We start from the raw sequence: 17,567 nt of genomic DNA, 5'->3' as shown, positions 1-17,567 counted from the left end.
CAATTAAACGACACCGGGGTAGGGGGAGTCGGAAACTAAGCAACGGGCAAATAAAGTTACCAAAGATATGCACAGAAGGCGAAGGACCTGCTAAAGTTTCTATGCGCAAGAATAAATGTCGCAGTCGCTAGGTTCTACACAACAACGGAAGACGCTCTATTTACCGCGTAAGACAGACTAGGTGGCACGTTACCAGTGTGAGGTATCTGGCATTCGAGCCCACCTGGTTGACTAATCTTCACACCGCGTCTTCGCACGGCGAGTTGAAAGCTTTCGCTTCTCATATTCCCTGCCTTGTTTACCTTTCCTGGCGGGCAGTCCGCACTTGGTACTCGTACAATAAACAGCTCTCATACAGCAGCAGCTCGACCCGGGCTCTTGTTCCTCTACGGAGTCTAACGCACAACAACGAGCGGTTACTGAGAGCCATCCCTTCTACCCATAGTATAACTCATGGTGAAGGCCACCGAGAGACACGGTCAAACAAGGACGGGCAACAAAAAGAATATTTGTATTTATTATATATATATATATATAGATATATATTTTCCGTCCTTGTTCAAACATGGTCAAACAAGGACGGGCAACAAAAAGAATATTTATATTTATTATATATATATATATTCCGTCCTTGTTCGACCGTGTCTCTCGGTGCCCTTCACTGTAAGTTCATACCAGCTTGTCTGCACCATCTTCCTTTTGCCTATGGTAAATTTACTGCACAAGGCTCGTATACGAGGCGGTTACTCGTGCACGTCCTTTTGTCCTCACGATTCCATTCAGTCCATGCACCTTCAGTATGATTAATGCTAAAAGAAACATCTTGGCTGTCATGAGGTCCATGTTACTCGATTTTTGCAGGATCTCTTGCTGGAGATGAAAAACTACGAAGCCAACGCACGTCTTGGAAGCGCACACCAGAAAGCAGGCAAAAAGACGGCTGAACAATATGGCTATATTCCGGTGAGAGCTTGCTGTCACCTGCACAACCCGTGTCAGTCCTCTTAAGGCACCGTCCTCCTCCATTCTACGTGGAACGAGGTCCTTGCGGTAGCAAAGAGCATTGGTTAATTGATATGTAACGTTGTCAGACACATGTGTGCATGCAGTACCCGTTCTTTCCAAATTAGGAAGGATAAATAGAAACTAGAATTCCAGTAACTTAGGGTAAGTTCGCTGAATTCGTTAATTTCTGGGCGTTGGGTGTTTACGTGTTTGTGTCGTCCATATTTGTGGCCTGTTGTTACTTTGTTTGTTTGTCTAAAGTACACGCTGTGTGCACAACAGTTCTCTGTATTATATCGTCGGTTATGCGAATAACAGGACAACATGTACCACTTACTGCGACATTATACGATGGAAGACATCATCCAGTGAATATCCTCGAAACCGTACTTCATTTCCATTTGTCGTATTCGCAACTTTGCGGAGGTGGTGCATGTTCCTGAACTATGACGCGGATGTTTTGAAACTTGCCTTACAAGACTTTCTCTGTGACGAGTACAGGCAAACACGCAATTAAGGACAGCCCTTGCAATCAACCCCGGATCGTCAAAAGTAAAGGTGAGATGCATTCACACTGTTTTAGAAAACCGTGCCGATCAGTGATTTATCCAGACCCCCTACACCCCCTAACACCCCCAAAATCTAGAGGAGACCCCCTAAAATTTTGTGAGATTGCACAATCTTTCGTTAAAATTAAGCATGCAAATGCACCCCGTTGCAGAGCCCCCTCCCCTGGGCAATTCTGGGCAAACCACTGGAGCCGATGTTCATTAAGCGTTTCTATTTACAGCCTCACGTTGAAATCGCGCTGCAGACGAACAACGACACCATCATTCGAGCGGTGATCGTTTTCGCAGAAGGGATATTTCAAGGGGAAAGTCTCGTCTTGTAAGTATCTGAACAATTTTTTTTTGTACAGATGCGAACAAAAGTACCCCGAACACGGGAAGGCGGTCATTTTCTCCGGAGCGGCGAACGGGCACTCGTTCAGAAGAATACGCTATGTCAGTAGTTTCCAAATTGCGCCCCCACGGCTCATAAAAATATAGACATCGACGCGATGTCCCTCTAACGGTTTCCCTAGTCGCGCTACCGGACGTCTTCCGATCTCAGAGCATGAGCGTTAGCCAAAACGATACTCTGACATTTTATCGGAGCCACATTCAGAGAGGACTTTACGGGTCAAAAATTCTTGCACAACTGCATGCTGCTCAACTGCAGCTTTCGCTCACAGACAACGGACGCGAAGCGGCTTTTTAATATCTTTTGGCGTCCGCTCTTATGCTTGGTTTATTCTGTTGCATTCATCCGTACGGCGCGGCACAGTCGTCATGGCAACGAAACACGCCGATGGCCTATGATACGCTGGGCGGCACCCGAGTTGGTTACCACGGCAACCCGCACGCGCACGCATTCGCTCGCATTGGAAAGTACAAATACTAGTGTGAACCGAGCTGGGGTTCGTCATGGGTCGTGGAGGAGGTTGCATGTGCGCAAGAAATGGCGACGGGAGAACTTCCGACTTCTCTTCGCGTTACGTCGCTCGGTCTCCTTTAACATCCATTCCTCCATGACTCCTTCAGATAACCCGTAAGAGGGTGAGTGAGGTTGAAGTCACTTGGTAATGCGCGCACTACGGCGCAAGTCAACCACTAACGGCCAACTGCGCCCACAACTCTAAAGGCGTTTGCGATTGACTAAGGCCGGCGGATGACGCATGCGCGTCACAACTTGGCGCGCTTGCATGCTTCGAACTGTTGCTTGTACGCTGATCATGTGGCGAAAATAGTGGTCGGAGACGACGTACATGGAGCACATTGACATGCTTTTAAAGTAAACACCTGGAATATTAGCTTTAACAAAACATGTGAATCGGCGCGCGCCTTCTTCTCGCATGCGGACTACTTTCTCCGCCTGCGGTGATATACCTCTGTGACGGTAATTGTGTTCCAATACATGCATGAAAATCATGGCCAGCCTTCCAAGAGAGGAAGACGTGCACTCGTCTATCCGTATCCCTCTGCGTCCTTCACGTGACCTGGCTGTGGACATTCACCTCAAGGCCTTTGTGGGTTACAAGAATAGGTAAAGCAGTGTTCGCTTTTGCATTTCTTCCTCTTTGGCTTTGCCTGTATTGCTAACTGGGGGATGAAACAAGTCGCAATGCTTGACCGCATCACATTACAAAACTTACATGGGCGTGACCATCACCGATGACTTGAATTCGAATACACATAATGACGAAGTCGTCACAAAGGCGGGAAGAAGATAAAATTATTTACGAAGGGTGTTAAGACAGTCTCGTACTGCAACAAAGTTGACTGCAAATAAGGCGCTGGTACGTTCTGTTATCACGAGTATACGATTCAGTATAGTGTGGTACCCAAAAACCCAAGCAAGTTGACATAAGCTCGAAATCTTCCAAAGAAAGGCGATAAGATTCGTCTAAATGGTCCAAAGATCCGGATGGTCCTCAATGTATACAAGGTTTAAAATCCATCGTCACAAAGCTTTTTTGGGAGATAATTCACAAGTTGACTAATGTGCAGCTAAGTACATACTGTACATACTGCGTTAGCGGAAGCGCACGCAATAAGGGCAACAAAACTTTCATCCACTACCTGTCCAAATCCAACTGTTTCAAACATTCATTTTTCATGTTAGCATGACTGGAACAGCCTTCCTCATGAGATAGTTGTCTCGGACACCTTGCCTTGCATTCCATAACGACTTGAGGGAATATGGGTATAGAGGTGGAACAACCTACATTTTGGTCTTTTTTCTGTAAATCCCTGATCTCTTTTATTGACAATGTGCCGCTGTGCATTGATATAGTATACTAATTCTGTGTATAATGTTCTCTGATTGATGTACAAACTTTACTGATTGGTATATCGTTTTAGCTTTACGTAGCTGCTGAGTTGCGAATTATTGTTCAAATAATAGTTATTATTGCACAGTGCATTCGTATGGAAGCGTGAAGTCAACCTGGAATTGTTCTATAGCGCAGCGTGGACTGGACACCCGAGGTTTCCTGTTTTCTTTTGCCTGTCTTTTTAAATATAACTGCTGATGCGTCTTACAGTTTGGATAGGTGATGCATCTACAAAAAAGGAAACAAAACAGACAGACACACTTCATCCGTGGGTATCCCAAGTAACGTCAAAAGTATAGCAGACAGAAGCACTATGTAAGCCAGCGGTGTAACCTAGACCAATTGCCTAGACTAAACTACCCCTTTTGGGACCTTTAGTGGATACATTTTACTGAAAAATCTGCCACCGAAGAGGGTCCTTTGCTGCTGTAATTAATAGGTTTCAATTTACACTTTTTTTTTTGTTTGCGGCTGGTCGCGGTGAAGCGCAAAAGGATGCTCTTCCATTCCACCAATGAATTACGTGTCCTTGATCTAACTTCGCAACTGGGAGTGCTGAAGAAAAGTAACATTGTCAAACAGGCTCCGCCAGTCCCTCACCCCGCTTTGCTGACTGATCTGATTTTTGACTGCGCCCTTTCTCTGTTATGATCGCGCGGACGAAACAAAGTTAATCACATAGTACCTTGATATCACATGCTTTCCACTAGCACAGCACTGGCCCAAACTTCTTTTTTAGCACTTTCCGTTGCGAAGTAAGCTCAAGAACACGTACCGTATTTTCCGGTGTATAACGCGCACCCCTGAAAACGGGCTGAATTTGAAAAAAAAAAAAAAAGTTATATGTATAACGCGCACCGGTACATAACGCGCACCACAATGTTGCTACAAGCTTCTGTACTGCCACCACATCACACAATAAGCCAAGGCGATGTATAATATATGCATATACTCTATTTGAAACACATTTAGTCAAATCCGTTAAACTCCGATGCAAGAGAGTCGGTGTCATCATATACTTCAGTCTCCTCTCCGCTTTCGGTTTCGCGTCCCTTCTCAAGCACGCCAACCTTCTAAAATGAATTCAGGATTATTGACTCCTCAACAGCTCATTACCTTTTTGTGAAGACCAGCGTTCTTTCGCCGGGTTTGCCAACTGACCAGAGAAAGCCAGAGCACACCATGGAAGAGGCTAGAATTTGTATGTCACCCCTGCAGGAAAATATTTCCGTGTATAACGCGCACCGTTTGATAACGCGCAGGACCTCTTCGTATCACTTTTTTACCGTATAACGCGCGCGTTATACACCAGAAAATATGGTATTCCCGAATTTTTTGACACCCGAAAAACTTGCCACCTCTGCAAGCGCGTTTTCGGATTTCATCAGAGCCGGCACTATCGGCTAGGCGCGAAGACACCCCCACTGCACATGGAAACAACATGAGAAAAAGAGAGAGAGAGAGAGAGGGCAGGGACCAGTCCAATACTCCAATCACACATTTTGTCTTCCCAAACTTATCTGTTCGCAGCCATCAGTTACTGATAATCACCGACCCTGGATGCCCTGTGCTGTTTTCTGTGTCGTCCTTTCCTCCTCCTCATACTTTATGCGGGGCAACCTGGAAGAGCGCGCCTTGATGAGCGACGGCTTTCCTGGCAGCTGCTACGTGTTTTCGAGTGTCAAATTTTTGTGGAAACATTGTGAAAGATCCTGTATTGGTGATTGAAATGGTGTGTTGTGGTCATTGGCTCTCTAATTAACGCAAAAAATTTACCTTTCCTTGGCAAATTCTTGAGTTCAATTAAGCTAATTAGACTACTTAATGGGGTGCACTCATAGAAAACACCTGTTTGGGTGGCAAAAACCTTCCCAAGTGCCGTGCACAAGGTTTCCAACTTTCATGTCACGTAAATTTTTTTTTTTTTTTTTTAGTAATTAGGGGTCACTCTCGTGCAATACTCTGTAGATGGATAAATAGTCTAATGTAGTTGTGCACTGTTTGTCCCAGATTTATGCCCCCATTCTCAAGGAAGTGAACCCTTCCTTTTTTATCATCACTAAACATATCCCCCCATGTCAAAAGCATGGCGCACGTGCCCCACAGAAAAGCAGCACGCGCACCACTGCTGGCGTCACCAGTGTAGCGCAACGGACAGCAGCCTAGCGGGCCAAGTAGCGGGCCGCTTTTGTGAGAGTGAATTCATGGGGCATGTGAGAAACCATCACAATAGACCGCTGGAGTTTAAAGTTCAACGTAACGCTTTCAACGTAACGACGGAGCAGATAACGTTGTGTTTTCTTCAGCGTTGTAGATGGTAATACGATTCAAGTATATGAGATAGATTTTGTCTCTATCCGCAGTCACCACTTTCATGTGTTTGAGGTCTCAAGACAGCTGCCTCGGTTCTCCATGTATCTTCCTTCTGAAGAGATCCCAGTCGATGCCGTAACTGGTAGAGTCGAACTGAAGCTCAACGAACGACCACAACGGGTGAGTTTTGTTTGGATTCATTCGTCACACAAAGGTTTGAAGGTTCCTTAAGGACATGCCGTACACTCTTAAAAATGAACTTCACCGCATAGCACGCTCCTAGCCAACCATAATCTCAAATGATATCGTTATCTGCCCTGATTTGTTAAAAACGGGAGGCGTACGCCTCACGTTTTCAACGAACCGCTGCTTAATCGGGGGCTTAATGGCTTCATCTTCGTTACGGTCGTTACAAGCTAACGAGTGGCGGGAAATTCAAAAAGGTGAGCACGTGACACATTGCGCGTGACGTGTACCACGGCCTTCACGTATCGCGCGAAGAGCGCCGTGCACGTGTTTTATCACGTGCCCGCCTTTTTAAATTTCCCGCCCGCCTTTTTGAATGAAGCGCTTCATCGTCGTTACGATCGTTACAAGCTAACGAGAGGCGGGAAATTCAAAAAGGCGGCACGTGATAAAACACGTGCACGGCGCTCTTCGCGCGATACGTGAAGGCCGTGGTACACGTCACGCGCAATGTGTCACCTTTGCAATGTGCCCGCCTTTTTGAATTTCCCGCCACTCGTTAGCTTGTAACGACCGTAACGAAGATGAAGCGATTAAGCCCCCGATTAAGCACCGGTTCGTTGAAAACGGGAGGCGTACGCCTTTTTTGTGACAATTATGAACCGCATAAGTGTCACAAAAAGGCGTACGCCTCCCGTTTTTAACAAATCAGGGCAGATAACGATATCATTCGAGATAGTGGTTGGCTAGGAGCGTGCTATGAGGTGAAGGTCATTTTTAAGAGTGTACTGTACTTTCCTCCAACCCCAGTTTTCCAGACTCTTAGAAATGAACTTCACCGCATAGCACGCTCCTAGCCAACCGTAACCCCAAACGGATACCGTTATCTGCTCTGATTTGTTGAAAACGGAAGGCGTACGCCTTTTTTGTGACAATTATGAACAGCAGAAGTGTCACAAAAAAGGCGTACGCCTCCGATTTTCAACACACCAGGGCAGAGTACGGTATAATTTGAGATGACGGTTGGCTAGGACCATGCTATGCGGTGAAGTTCATTTTAAAGAGTGGACTCCTCCTCCTCTCTCTCATGACCACTGGTATTGGCGTGTAACTTGAGCCTTCGTTGTGGTTATTATCATATATCCGAACTGACACAAAAAGGCGTACGCCTCCCTGTCTCTTCGAATTAGAAGCGATGGGAATTGATGTTCTGAGGCAGAAACACCTAGAAAGGACATTATTATCATTATTAATTTCTTAGGCACTTGAAGCTTTGTATGTATTTGTCCTTTCTATAGGTGTTCCAGCCTCAGAAATCAATTTCTCATCATGTTCCCATTGTGTGCATGCGCCACTGTCCTTTCAGGTAGCCACGTGGTTCAACCAGAACTTTCTTTTACCCGAAGACGTGCAAGTCTACGATCGTCTTCAACTGAACCTACTATCCGCCAGGAACTCCATGCCATTTAGCTTCACCATGGAACTCAACGGAGAGGTAACAACTGAACATAGGGTTGTAACAACGAAAACGGGACAAAGTGACCCAAACGGAACCGATTTTAGGAGTTTTCGCTGCTGTTCGCTGCCAAAGCGCTGTACGCACAGCAAGTTAGGACATAGGACCTCTCTATATATGACTCATATCGGTCCGCCTTCAAACCTGTAGTTTCTAATAAGCGCGCAAATTTCAAGACTCCTTGTTCCTTACGGTTCGATGACGTAGGCTACGGCAACAGCGAGTTTTGGTAGATCTGAAGGTGTTTACGACGAGGGTTCTTAAAGCATGGTGAGCCCGTCATTTCTTAGAAGTCATTGCTGAGTTTCGATATGACAGCTCTTTCATTATATATCATTTCCAGTCAAACTAGCTAATGACTGCGTTGTTGACAATGGTGGATACCGCGAAACAACATCCACTTTCGCGCGAGTTACGTCGTCACGTTCAAGCTCAAGTACAGAGCCGTTGGAATACATGTCACGTGGCGCATGCCCGAGCCTCCGTTCGCAGGAAAGGAGCTTTTCATATTCCGCATTGGAAGTGTATAGAACCTGTTATTCAAATGAAATACAATTGAGCGCCGTTTGAGTAACGCTTATATATATGCTAAGCAAGTGTGTCTTGGGGAGCATGAGAGGAAGCACAGTTGGAGAAAGCACGAGACAAAGCGTCTGTGGAGCAGTTATAAGCGTGCATCCGCCGACGGGTCACAACACAACGGTTAAAAAGATGAAGCCACGTGGACTTCACGTGTAGTTGTTTCTGTACTTTATTTGAGAGCGTTGAGACCGTTCCAACATGCACAAGAGGAAAGGAAAAATGCTGAGGGGCTGCGCGAAAAGCTGACCTAATTGCATAGCGTAATCTTGAACTTCCCGGGAAAATGAATAATATTTCTCCAAAGACATTAAAAGTATCTCCAGTCGGCATTGCTGCGACCTTCTAAATCATAGTACGTGCTCGCTTGTATCGTCAGAGCTACCTTTTGGAAACAGCAGCGACCTATGTCGTTCCTGCTGATGGAAACGACATTTGGTTTTACTCCGCAACAGAAGTTGTGCGACGCGAAAAGATGCGTTTAGAATGCGGTCTGACAGCAAAATATATGTTTGGCCCTTTCTACCCATAGGCAGTGATCACTACTGATCAGATGGACCTCGCGGCAGAGGTGATCCAGTCTCTTGCGTCGTACCTGAACGTGGAGGATTTGGAAAGCCGCGCGGATTTCCCCGAAGAAAGCAATACTCTCGAGATCCTTATGGTCAAGGTAAGCTTGATGACAAGTGTGCGGAACATTAGGGAGTGTCAGAGCATCAGGCAATACGGAAATCAAGCAACGCTAGCAATCAAACGCTGATCTTTAATACGCATTTGTTTAATATCTAAGCACTTTTGGGACGAAAAAAAAAATAGCCGCATGGATTGTCGATCGATGCCGTGCACAGTGGTATGGTTTCATAACGTGGGTTTCCTGACGGGACCGTCCCTCTAAGCGACACGCATCCCTGAGCGTCCCTCCTCTGAGCGAACGTAAATGCTATGTATCTGAATGTATCGAGAGAATGTTCTTAGCGCCACTTGATGTCTGTTGACCTTCCACGTATTATGCAGGTGGAGGAATACCAATCAACGCGAATGCAACTGTCAGCCAACATGGCCAACACTGCGTCGGCAATCAGAAACTTCGTCGTCAGAGCGGAAGACGCCCGTCTAATGCAAGACTAGTAAGTGCACAAAAATTAAGGAAGGGTGTGCACCCTTCCAGTCATTCTATCTTCCCCAATATTTATGAGTGTAGTAATGGCCTGCCAATGGCAATGGCAACATCGCTAGACTAAAGAGAGAGAGAGAGAGAGATAGAAGGGAAGACCTAAGCTAAGACCTAGCTAATTTCGTCATACTTAGAATACTTTCTCTGGTCGGTAAACGACAGCGCAACGATACCAAATTAAAATTTGTGATGCTTACGGTTGGACCATGTCAACAAAGTGGAGAATCCACCGATTAGATTGAAGCAAAGCCTCAGGTCGCAAGTGGGCGACGGGAAAGTACCAACGGTTAACCTGTCGGTCCAGGCTGAACAACCTTCGTCCTTGGGGGGCTTTGTGTTGCTATAGAGCAGTCGGTTAGTGGGAAATGCGTGTTTACACAAAGGGGGATTAGAATTAGAGAAAGGATTATGGTAGGATTGTGGTATACTTGCGCTGCGATTGCAATTTCTTTAAACAGCTCATGCGTCTCGCACAACGCGAAATTGACGGTATCACAGCACAGCATAGGCAGCATCACACAGGCTTCGTTGTCGATAAGTGTATGCAAGTTTGGCTGCTTTAATCCAAACGCCATTGCGGAATATGTGTCATGTCTTCAGCGTATTACCGAGATGCAGTCTATGCGTCACATTGTGTATTTCTTTGTAATATTATTTCACAGCACTCTCATTCGTTGCTATCTGGTGACGCCTTTTCGACCATAATTTTTGTTTTTTTGACCACAACCTTCACCGTCAGAACTTAACGTTTACGTACATGACGCTACTAAACCGTCAGAAAGTGGTGATTTTCTTTAACTTTTTTTTTTTCAAAGGTACCGTAAAACAGCAGAAAGGATTCACATCGGCGGTGTACTTTAGCAGTTTATTGCTTGTAAACCCAACGCAACAAGTTATGGTATATCTGACAGATCACTTTTAAGATTTTTAATTTCTTGCGAAACTGTGGCAAAATGGATCTTGGCAACGTCATTGGAAAATAATCCCCAACACTGATCTATGTCCCCTAGAATAATTTGGCGGCTAGATAGCCGCCTTCTCTTCGTTTTATATACCCAGCATTTTGCTTGTGCAATGTTGTTTTGCCGCTGTGCTTGACGAGCAATGAGAACACATGTAGTGTGGCCGTAGTTTTCAACTGGGAAAAAAGAATTGTGACATCAGAGCAGTCGGAAGGCTCAGGCTATCGAATAGATAAACTTTCTTAGATTGCATGTCTCCTGCTTTACGGCACACTTAGCGCTATTCTCGCGTGGAGGTTTTTCACGTCACGGCACTTCATCTTAAAAGGCACTGTAAAGCAGTAAAGCTGCAACCTCAGAAAACGTATCTATTCGATAACCTGAGCAATCAGTACTCTGACGTCACAATTTTTAGTTTTTTTTATAGAAAATTCAAATTGAAAATTCCGGGCAACACTGTGTCGAAGTCGCCAAATTCGAATTGCTCGCCGAGTACGGCGGCAAAACTGCATTGCATGTGCATAACACTGTATCTAAAAGACGGATGTGCCAACCGAAACCGCGAATCCTCGAATCCTAGGCGTGGATTCGAGATTCGCGAATCCCAATCCCAGTGCCCAAAACGGCCAATCGAATCTTTCGAATCCACCAACCACGTTTGTTTGTTTCTTTTTCAAATTCGCGCCTCCGGAGTCCGCAAAAAGCCTCATTGGCCGACGGGTGTTTTCTTGTTTATTTGTTTACGTTGCTCTGGACAGAAATAATTCAGGCAGGAACTGTTACATTACAAGTTTAAAAGTAACATGGTTTTGCTTTTGTTTGTTGCTTTAGCTTTATGGAAAGAATTCAGACTCGAGAATTCATGCATTTCTTGTAGTCGATGAACAACATGCTAAATAATTACGTTTAGGAAGAACTATATGGGTATATTTTCTACTGAAACTGAAGCGTTATTTAATTTGTTAGGCATCATATTCTGCTTCAAAACACTTTTTACTAGAGGTTTTTTTTTTTCCTGGCGTTTTAAACTCTGTTTAAAGAAAGGATTCGAAAGATTCGAGATTCGTAAGATTCGTGGATTCCCAGAACCTTCCTTGGATTCGGATTCGGATTAAAAAATTTTTGGATTCGTCCCATCTCCAATCTAAGGGAAGATATGTTGGCTACGTGCCGGCTACGTAGCCGTCAAGAGCAGCAAGCCAGTAGGGAACATAGATCACTGTTGCTTGACAAATTGGGGATTATTTCCCACTGGACGTCGTCCCGAGCCGTTCTATTTCAATTTTACTAGCAAATTAAAAATATTCAGCGTTTCCTCTGACTCTCACATGTATAACTTTACAAGCAACTAGCTGTTAAACTTGTGTCTTCTGCCTGCCTGTTGCTTTACGGTACCTTTAAAGGGATAAGTGCGAGAAGATTTAGTGCGTGTTGGTTGAGTAACATGGTAACAAACGCGAAGATTGGTTGCTAGGAAAACACGACCTCTGCCCGTCCGTGCTTCTTCGCGTTTGATACCATGTTACTTTAAAAGCACGTGCGATTTTGACGGCTGTGCGCCATCACGACGTTGTACGATAGGTGTGTGCCAGCGTGCTTAGCGGTGGCGGATCCGGTTCCAAAGTTCCAAGCAATATACGCTGGAGCTGTTAGTCGCTTGCCTAAAAGGACTCAATCTGTGACGACGAGGTAGAATTGCGCAAACTGCAACGGCACACTTGCTGCTCCTCGCTGGTACCACTCATTTACGGCGCATTTCATCTTTGAGGGGAGAGGGCTCTGGCATCGAAACAAAACGCTAGTGGGCGGTGCATGTGAGCCTCAAAGTGGATCACTCAAACTCATATCACGCGAGCCATGTAGGGGAATGTGGGACAAGATAAGACAGAAATTTGCAATTTAATCTTGAATTTTAATTTTTCGCGTTTTCAAAAGAAAATGAGCTATAGGCACATTCCGAGATGTCTAAAGCTTATGATCTGTAAATTAGAACGGATGCAGCCGGTTCTAAAATAAACACGGAACAAAATATTCAAAAATGTAGATTGTCTCATCTTGCGTCAACCCTCAGGGCAAAACGAGACATCAGGTGGGGCAAGATGGGATACGCTTGGTAATGAATTATACAAATTAGTTTTTTTTTTAATCCAAGCACGTTCACAGCCCCCTTGAGCACACCGCTCACATGATGTGCAATAAAACCACACAGAACCCAGTACTCTTTCCCTCCACCGTCCTTTGCAAACAAGGCACCGCCACACTCTTAAAAATGAACTTCACCGCATAGCACGCTCCTAGCCAACCATCATCTCGAATGATATCGTTATCTGCCCTGATTTGTTGAAAACCGGAGTTGTACGCCTTTTCTGTGACAATTATGAACAGCATAAGTGTCACAAAAAAGGCGTACGCCTCTCGTTTTCAACAAATCAGGGCAGATAACGATATCATTCGAGATGATGGTTGGCTAGGAGCGTGCTATGCGGTGAAGTTCATTTTTAAGAGTGCAGTCTGATGTGTCGCTGGTCGCTTGCTTTTGAGTGCGCTTCTGCTTTGCTGGAAATATCCCAAGAAACAGGAAAATTTGGTGAAAAATACCAGGCAATATGCAAACAAGAAATATTTGAGGAACAAGCGTAACTCTACCTAACAGTGACTTATCAGTTTCTGAACTACCGTATTTTCCCGCGTATTAGCCGCACCGCAGATAAGCCGCAGGACTCGTTTTTAGATACATTTTGAAAATGTTTTTGCAGATAAGCCGCACTCGCAGATAAGCCGCGGGTAATATGGCGCGACTGCTTTGTGCGCTAAACCAGTGATGCACATACAAAATCAACAGAGACGCTCAACGCTCGTCAGCGCCGTACTCCCTGCCAGCTGCCCTGTTCCCGTACTTGTCCGCGAAGTCGACGACTTTTAGTTTGAAGCCGCTGTCGTGGCTGTGCCTCTGCGTTGGAGCCATGCCTCACCTCTAACTGCCGTGTCCGTGTCCACGAATGCTGCTGCTCTCGTCAAATGAGAACTGACGCTTAGCTGACCACGTTTTATCCCGATGTCAGGCGTATTGAACCCTTCCTGTGGGTCTGCCGACAAAGGAGACCGTAGGGAAGGCCATAAACCCTGCCCACATTCCGGTGTCGGCATGATGTATAACAAAGGAGGTCAGTTCTAGTGTTCTACTAAGATCGGATTGTGCCCTTGTTGTGTGTTTTTCGTAGATTGACGGGTTAGTCCACTCGAATGTGGAGTGGACCCGTCCCTGTTCGGTATTGTTCGTGCACTGGCAGGGCGGTCCTGTTCCGAAAAACATGAGGCACTGTCGGCCCTTTCGTTTAATCCGGGGTATGGGGAAAGTACCAGGGAAAAATAGTCACCAGATAAGCCGCACCCGCGGTTAAGCCGCAGAGCGTCCGCGAAAAAAACAATCGCGCATAAGCCGCGGCTAATACGCGTGAAAATACGGTACATTACATTTAAATGACATTAAACTTACATTACATTATGGCGTGGAACCCAAAATGTCGCGTCTTACCCCGTGTCTCATCTTGTCCTACCTTACCCTATACCCTCGAGTCCGATCATAATCAACAGGCCCCCCGGTACGCCAGTCGTACATTTCTTCGATGTGACCAAATATTCAGCTTTTATACGGTGGTAGGTACTCCCTGTTCCCAAGACCTGTGTTCCTGTAAATGTCATAAAGAAACACCAACGAGAATTTTTGCAGAGTGCTGCTCGATAAATACCAGTTTTCACCATGGCAGTGACTCCATGCGGAAATGGTACCAGGAACTGCAGTCCTGCAACCGACAACTGATCAGCGACTACAAAATTCGCAGCAACAGTCACGAAGAGCTCATGTCCAGCCTACGTCAGGTGAACCAGATCATCCAGCGAGCAGCAAGGCTTCGCGTGGGCAGAGCAAAATCACGTGTTATCACTACCTCTCGTGCAGCCGTACAGAACCGCAACGTACATGCTCTAATAAAGGCCATCGCCATAGGGGAAGAGCGCCCCTCGTGATGAAGAGCAGGACTTTCTTCACCAATGACACCGCACATGAAGCCCAATGACTGGACGGTGGAAGCTCGGTACATAAGCGCTGAACCATTGTGGGTACGCTTAGAACAGTAATGGGAACAGAAATGGTTATGGGATATTAGATTATGAGATATTCAGAGTGTTTTTATCCGTTACATACACTTTCTTAAAAAAAAAAAGCTGTGAGGGCAGCACTGATGCCATTATTGCGGGCGGGCTACACGGCAGGGCGGATGTGATACGGGAATGCATGACGGCAGTTATAGGGAAGCTGAAGCCATTAACAGTGCTAGAGGTGGAGGTAGATGGTGCAATAAATAAGCAAGTTTGGCAGCGTTATTGTTGCAAGGACTGCAACCGGAACTGTGTTGATTACAGCGGGAGGAAGTGAGTAAGTCGAGTACGTTACGTCATCTCCGAAATGTAACAGCCGGAGCATTATCAAAATATCTTTCATAGGCATGGAGTATGTTTAGGTGGCGTTTCAAGAAAGGTGTAAGGTGTAATGAAAAATTGTGGTTTGATGCCTTATTGGGTTCACGAGAAAGCAATATTGCCCTGTCTAGGGAGGTGGCTCTAGCTAGGGCATTGTTGATGAGGTCGTCGGGATATTGACGTTCTTTGAAGTAATTACACATATCCTTTATATGGTTAACAAAATCCTGTGTATTGGAACATATGCGTTTCAGGCGTGTTAGTTGGCCGGAAGGAATGTTTCGCTTTTGGATATTAGGGTGCTAGCTATTGAAATGAGTAGTGCCGTTTGTCATTCGGCTTCTTATAAAGATCTGTGACAAGTTTACTCGACTCAAGAGAAACAGAGACGTCTAGAAAGCTGATTGAAGTTTGGGAAATACGGTGAGGAAGATGCTATCTGGAATTTCAGAAATAATAAGGGTCATAACAACAAGTCAGCAAGGAACAATAGCATTTATCCGTTATTTATCATGGCGATTCCTTTAGAAGTATCTTGAGGAGTGCGTCTTCTAGATATTCAGGGTGTCCCAGCTAAATGCGAACAGATTAAAAACAAACAAAAACATATATATATATATATATATGCAGGAAAAAAAGCCATTAAAGAAACAAATAAATGATACTAGACGTGTTTGAAATTCAAACTTACAGATTAACATGGCTTCTATGGCTGCACGCAGAGAAACAGATACTGATGGAACGATGCGGGTATCTGTGAACGCGGGGAACGATGCGCATCAGTATCTGTTTCTCTGCGTGCAGCCATAGAAGCCATGTTAATCTGTAAGTTTGAATTTCAAACACGTCTAGTATCATTTATTTGTTTCTTTAATGGCTTTTTTTCCTGCATTATAATTCACTGGCTTGCACTGTGGCATTGAGGAGTGCTCAGTCACCCTCCCAGGTGTGCTGAGTGACCCCTGGTTTGCCAATTGAGAACGATGCGCAGCTACCCAGGGCCGACGAGCCGCAAACACGGTGAAACACGTGTCCTCTGGTGCTGCCGCATCGTTCCATCAGTATCTATATATATATATAATTTTTCGAGATAAAGTTAGTTCCAACTCGCGCCTGTGCAGCACGGGCGTGGATTGTTCTGCTCTTCCCCTAAGGTAACCTAGCTATCCTAAACCCGAAATAACCCCTCACCTTCAGGCCGATGGCCAAGAACGGTGATGGTGGCCTCGGTCGCCGTTCGGGTCTCCCCGGAACACACGACGCAGTTCTCCGAGGCCGTAGTCGCTTCCCGGTACGGAGAAACCGGTCGACCTCCGCCCCTTGCGAACGGACACTCCTTTCGCTTCAACACCCTAACATCAGGCACAGAACATCGCTTCGAGAACATCAGGCACAGAAGTGTATGACGTAAGTCAGACCAGTGGCCCAATGAATGGCGATGAATCGCTGGACCAAGATATGGGGGACCCTTTCACGCTGGTGACGTACAAGAAGAATAGGCCTCAAGGCATCCCTGTATTGTTTAAAGCAGTTGATTCTGGAAAGTCGTTTTGGAAGGTTAATCCCAACGTGGTAGCGAAAACTATTCCCTCTGCGGCTCAGGAATCAATTCTCCGTCATCGTGTCAACGCTGATGACTCTATGTGCATCTTCGTCCAGACGGAAGGGGCGGCGTCTAATCTCATGACCCTTTGTGAAGTGGCTGGGGTGGCAGTTACGGTCACCATTCCCTCCTCATTCGTTAATAACATGGGGAAAATATATGACGTCCCACTGGAGTATACCGACGAGGAACTCGCTTTCTATCTGGGAGAGGATGGTGTCATAGCGGCTAGGCGTCAAGTGCATCATGTCTTTCATGAAGATGGGTCGGATCAGCACATCTCTCTTCGAAATGTCATATTGGCCTTCAAGTCCAACAGAAGGATACCTGAGGAAGTTAAGTTTGGTTTTTCAACGCATAAGGTGCATGAGTATGTGGAAGGTCCAGTGCAGTGCTATCCCTGCTAGAGGTTCGGTCATTTTGCTCGAAGCTGTCGATGACCCCTACGGTGCAAGTTTTGCTCTCAGTCGCACACACTTAAGGAATGTACAGCGCGGCGCCAACCGAAATGTGCAAACTGCGGGGGACCGCATGCTGCTGTGCATTCTTTATGTCCCCGGAAGAGGACAGCTACAAGGCGCTTTCAGGCTCGTGTTTTTACCAACACCCCTTCCCCTGGGATCAGGAAGGCATGACGTAGTGCACAAACGGACGGAGATTCAACTTCCGGTCTCCAGGCGGCCAAGAGTGATGGTCGACCACAAACTACTGCGAGTTCCCAACGGGCACCTCCGCAGGTCTCAAAACCACCAGTCAAAAGCCCCAAACCACAAGCATTTAAGCATCAACCGAGTAGGCATGTGCAGCAGCTAGATAGTCAGCATGGCATCCCTAATGCTACCACTCCCCTCCGTGCAACTTTCGCGGCCACAGTG

General features: G+C 45.9%; 1 protein-coding gene across 2 annotated transcripts in view; it reads left to right on the top strand.

Annotated features, from left to right (window-relative positions):
• Positions 1-15,005, top strand: part of LOC135373741 (Bardet-Biedl syndrome 2 protein homolog) — a 63,109-nt gene extending 48,104 nt beyond the window's left edge. Inside the window, exons 9-17 of one of the 2 annotated variants that reach the window (XM_064606828.1) lie at positions 862-963; positions 1,507-1,563; positions 1,796-1,893; positions 2,983-3,090; positions 6,244-6,373; positions 7,746-7,874; positions 9,007-9,144; positions 9,489-9,601; positions 14,378-15,005. In XM_064606828.1, coding sequence (XP_064462898.1) covers positions 862-963; positions 1,507-1,563; positions 1,796-1,893; positions 2,983-3,090; positions 6,244-6,373; positions 7,746-7,874; positions 9,007-9,144; positions 9,489-9,601; positions 14,378-14,636 — 1,134 coding nt within the window. In that variant the 3' untranslated portion in view covers positions 14,637-15,005. The remainder of the gene's footprint in view (positions 1-861; positions 964-1,506; positions 1,564-1,795; positions 1,894-2,982; positions 3,091-6,243; positions 6,374-7,745; positions 7,875-9,006; positions 9,145-9,488; positions 9,602-14,377) is intronic. The other variant, XM_064606829.1, reaches the window with a different exon arrangement.
• The last annotated feature ends 2,562 nt before the right edge of the window (positions 15,006-17,567 follow it).

Source organism: Ornithodoros turicata, unplaced genomic scaffold, assembly GCF_037126465.1.
Source record: "Ornithodoros turicata isolate Travis unplaced genomic scaffold, ASM3712646v1 Chromosome31, whole genome shotgun sequence".
NCBI lineage: Eukaryota > Metazoa > Arthropoda > Arachnida > Ixodida > Argasidae > Ornithodoros > Ornithodoros turicata.
The sequence above is the reverse complement of the archived record's forward strand: the minus strand, read 5'-3'. Positions and strand labels throughout refer to the sequence as shown.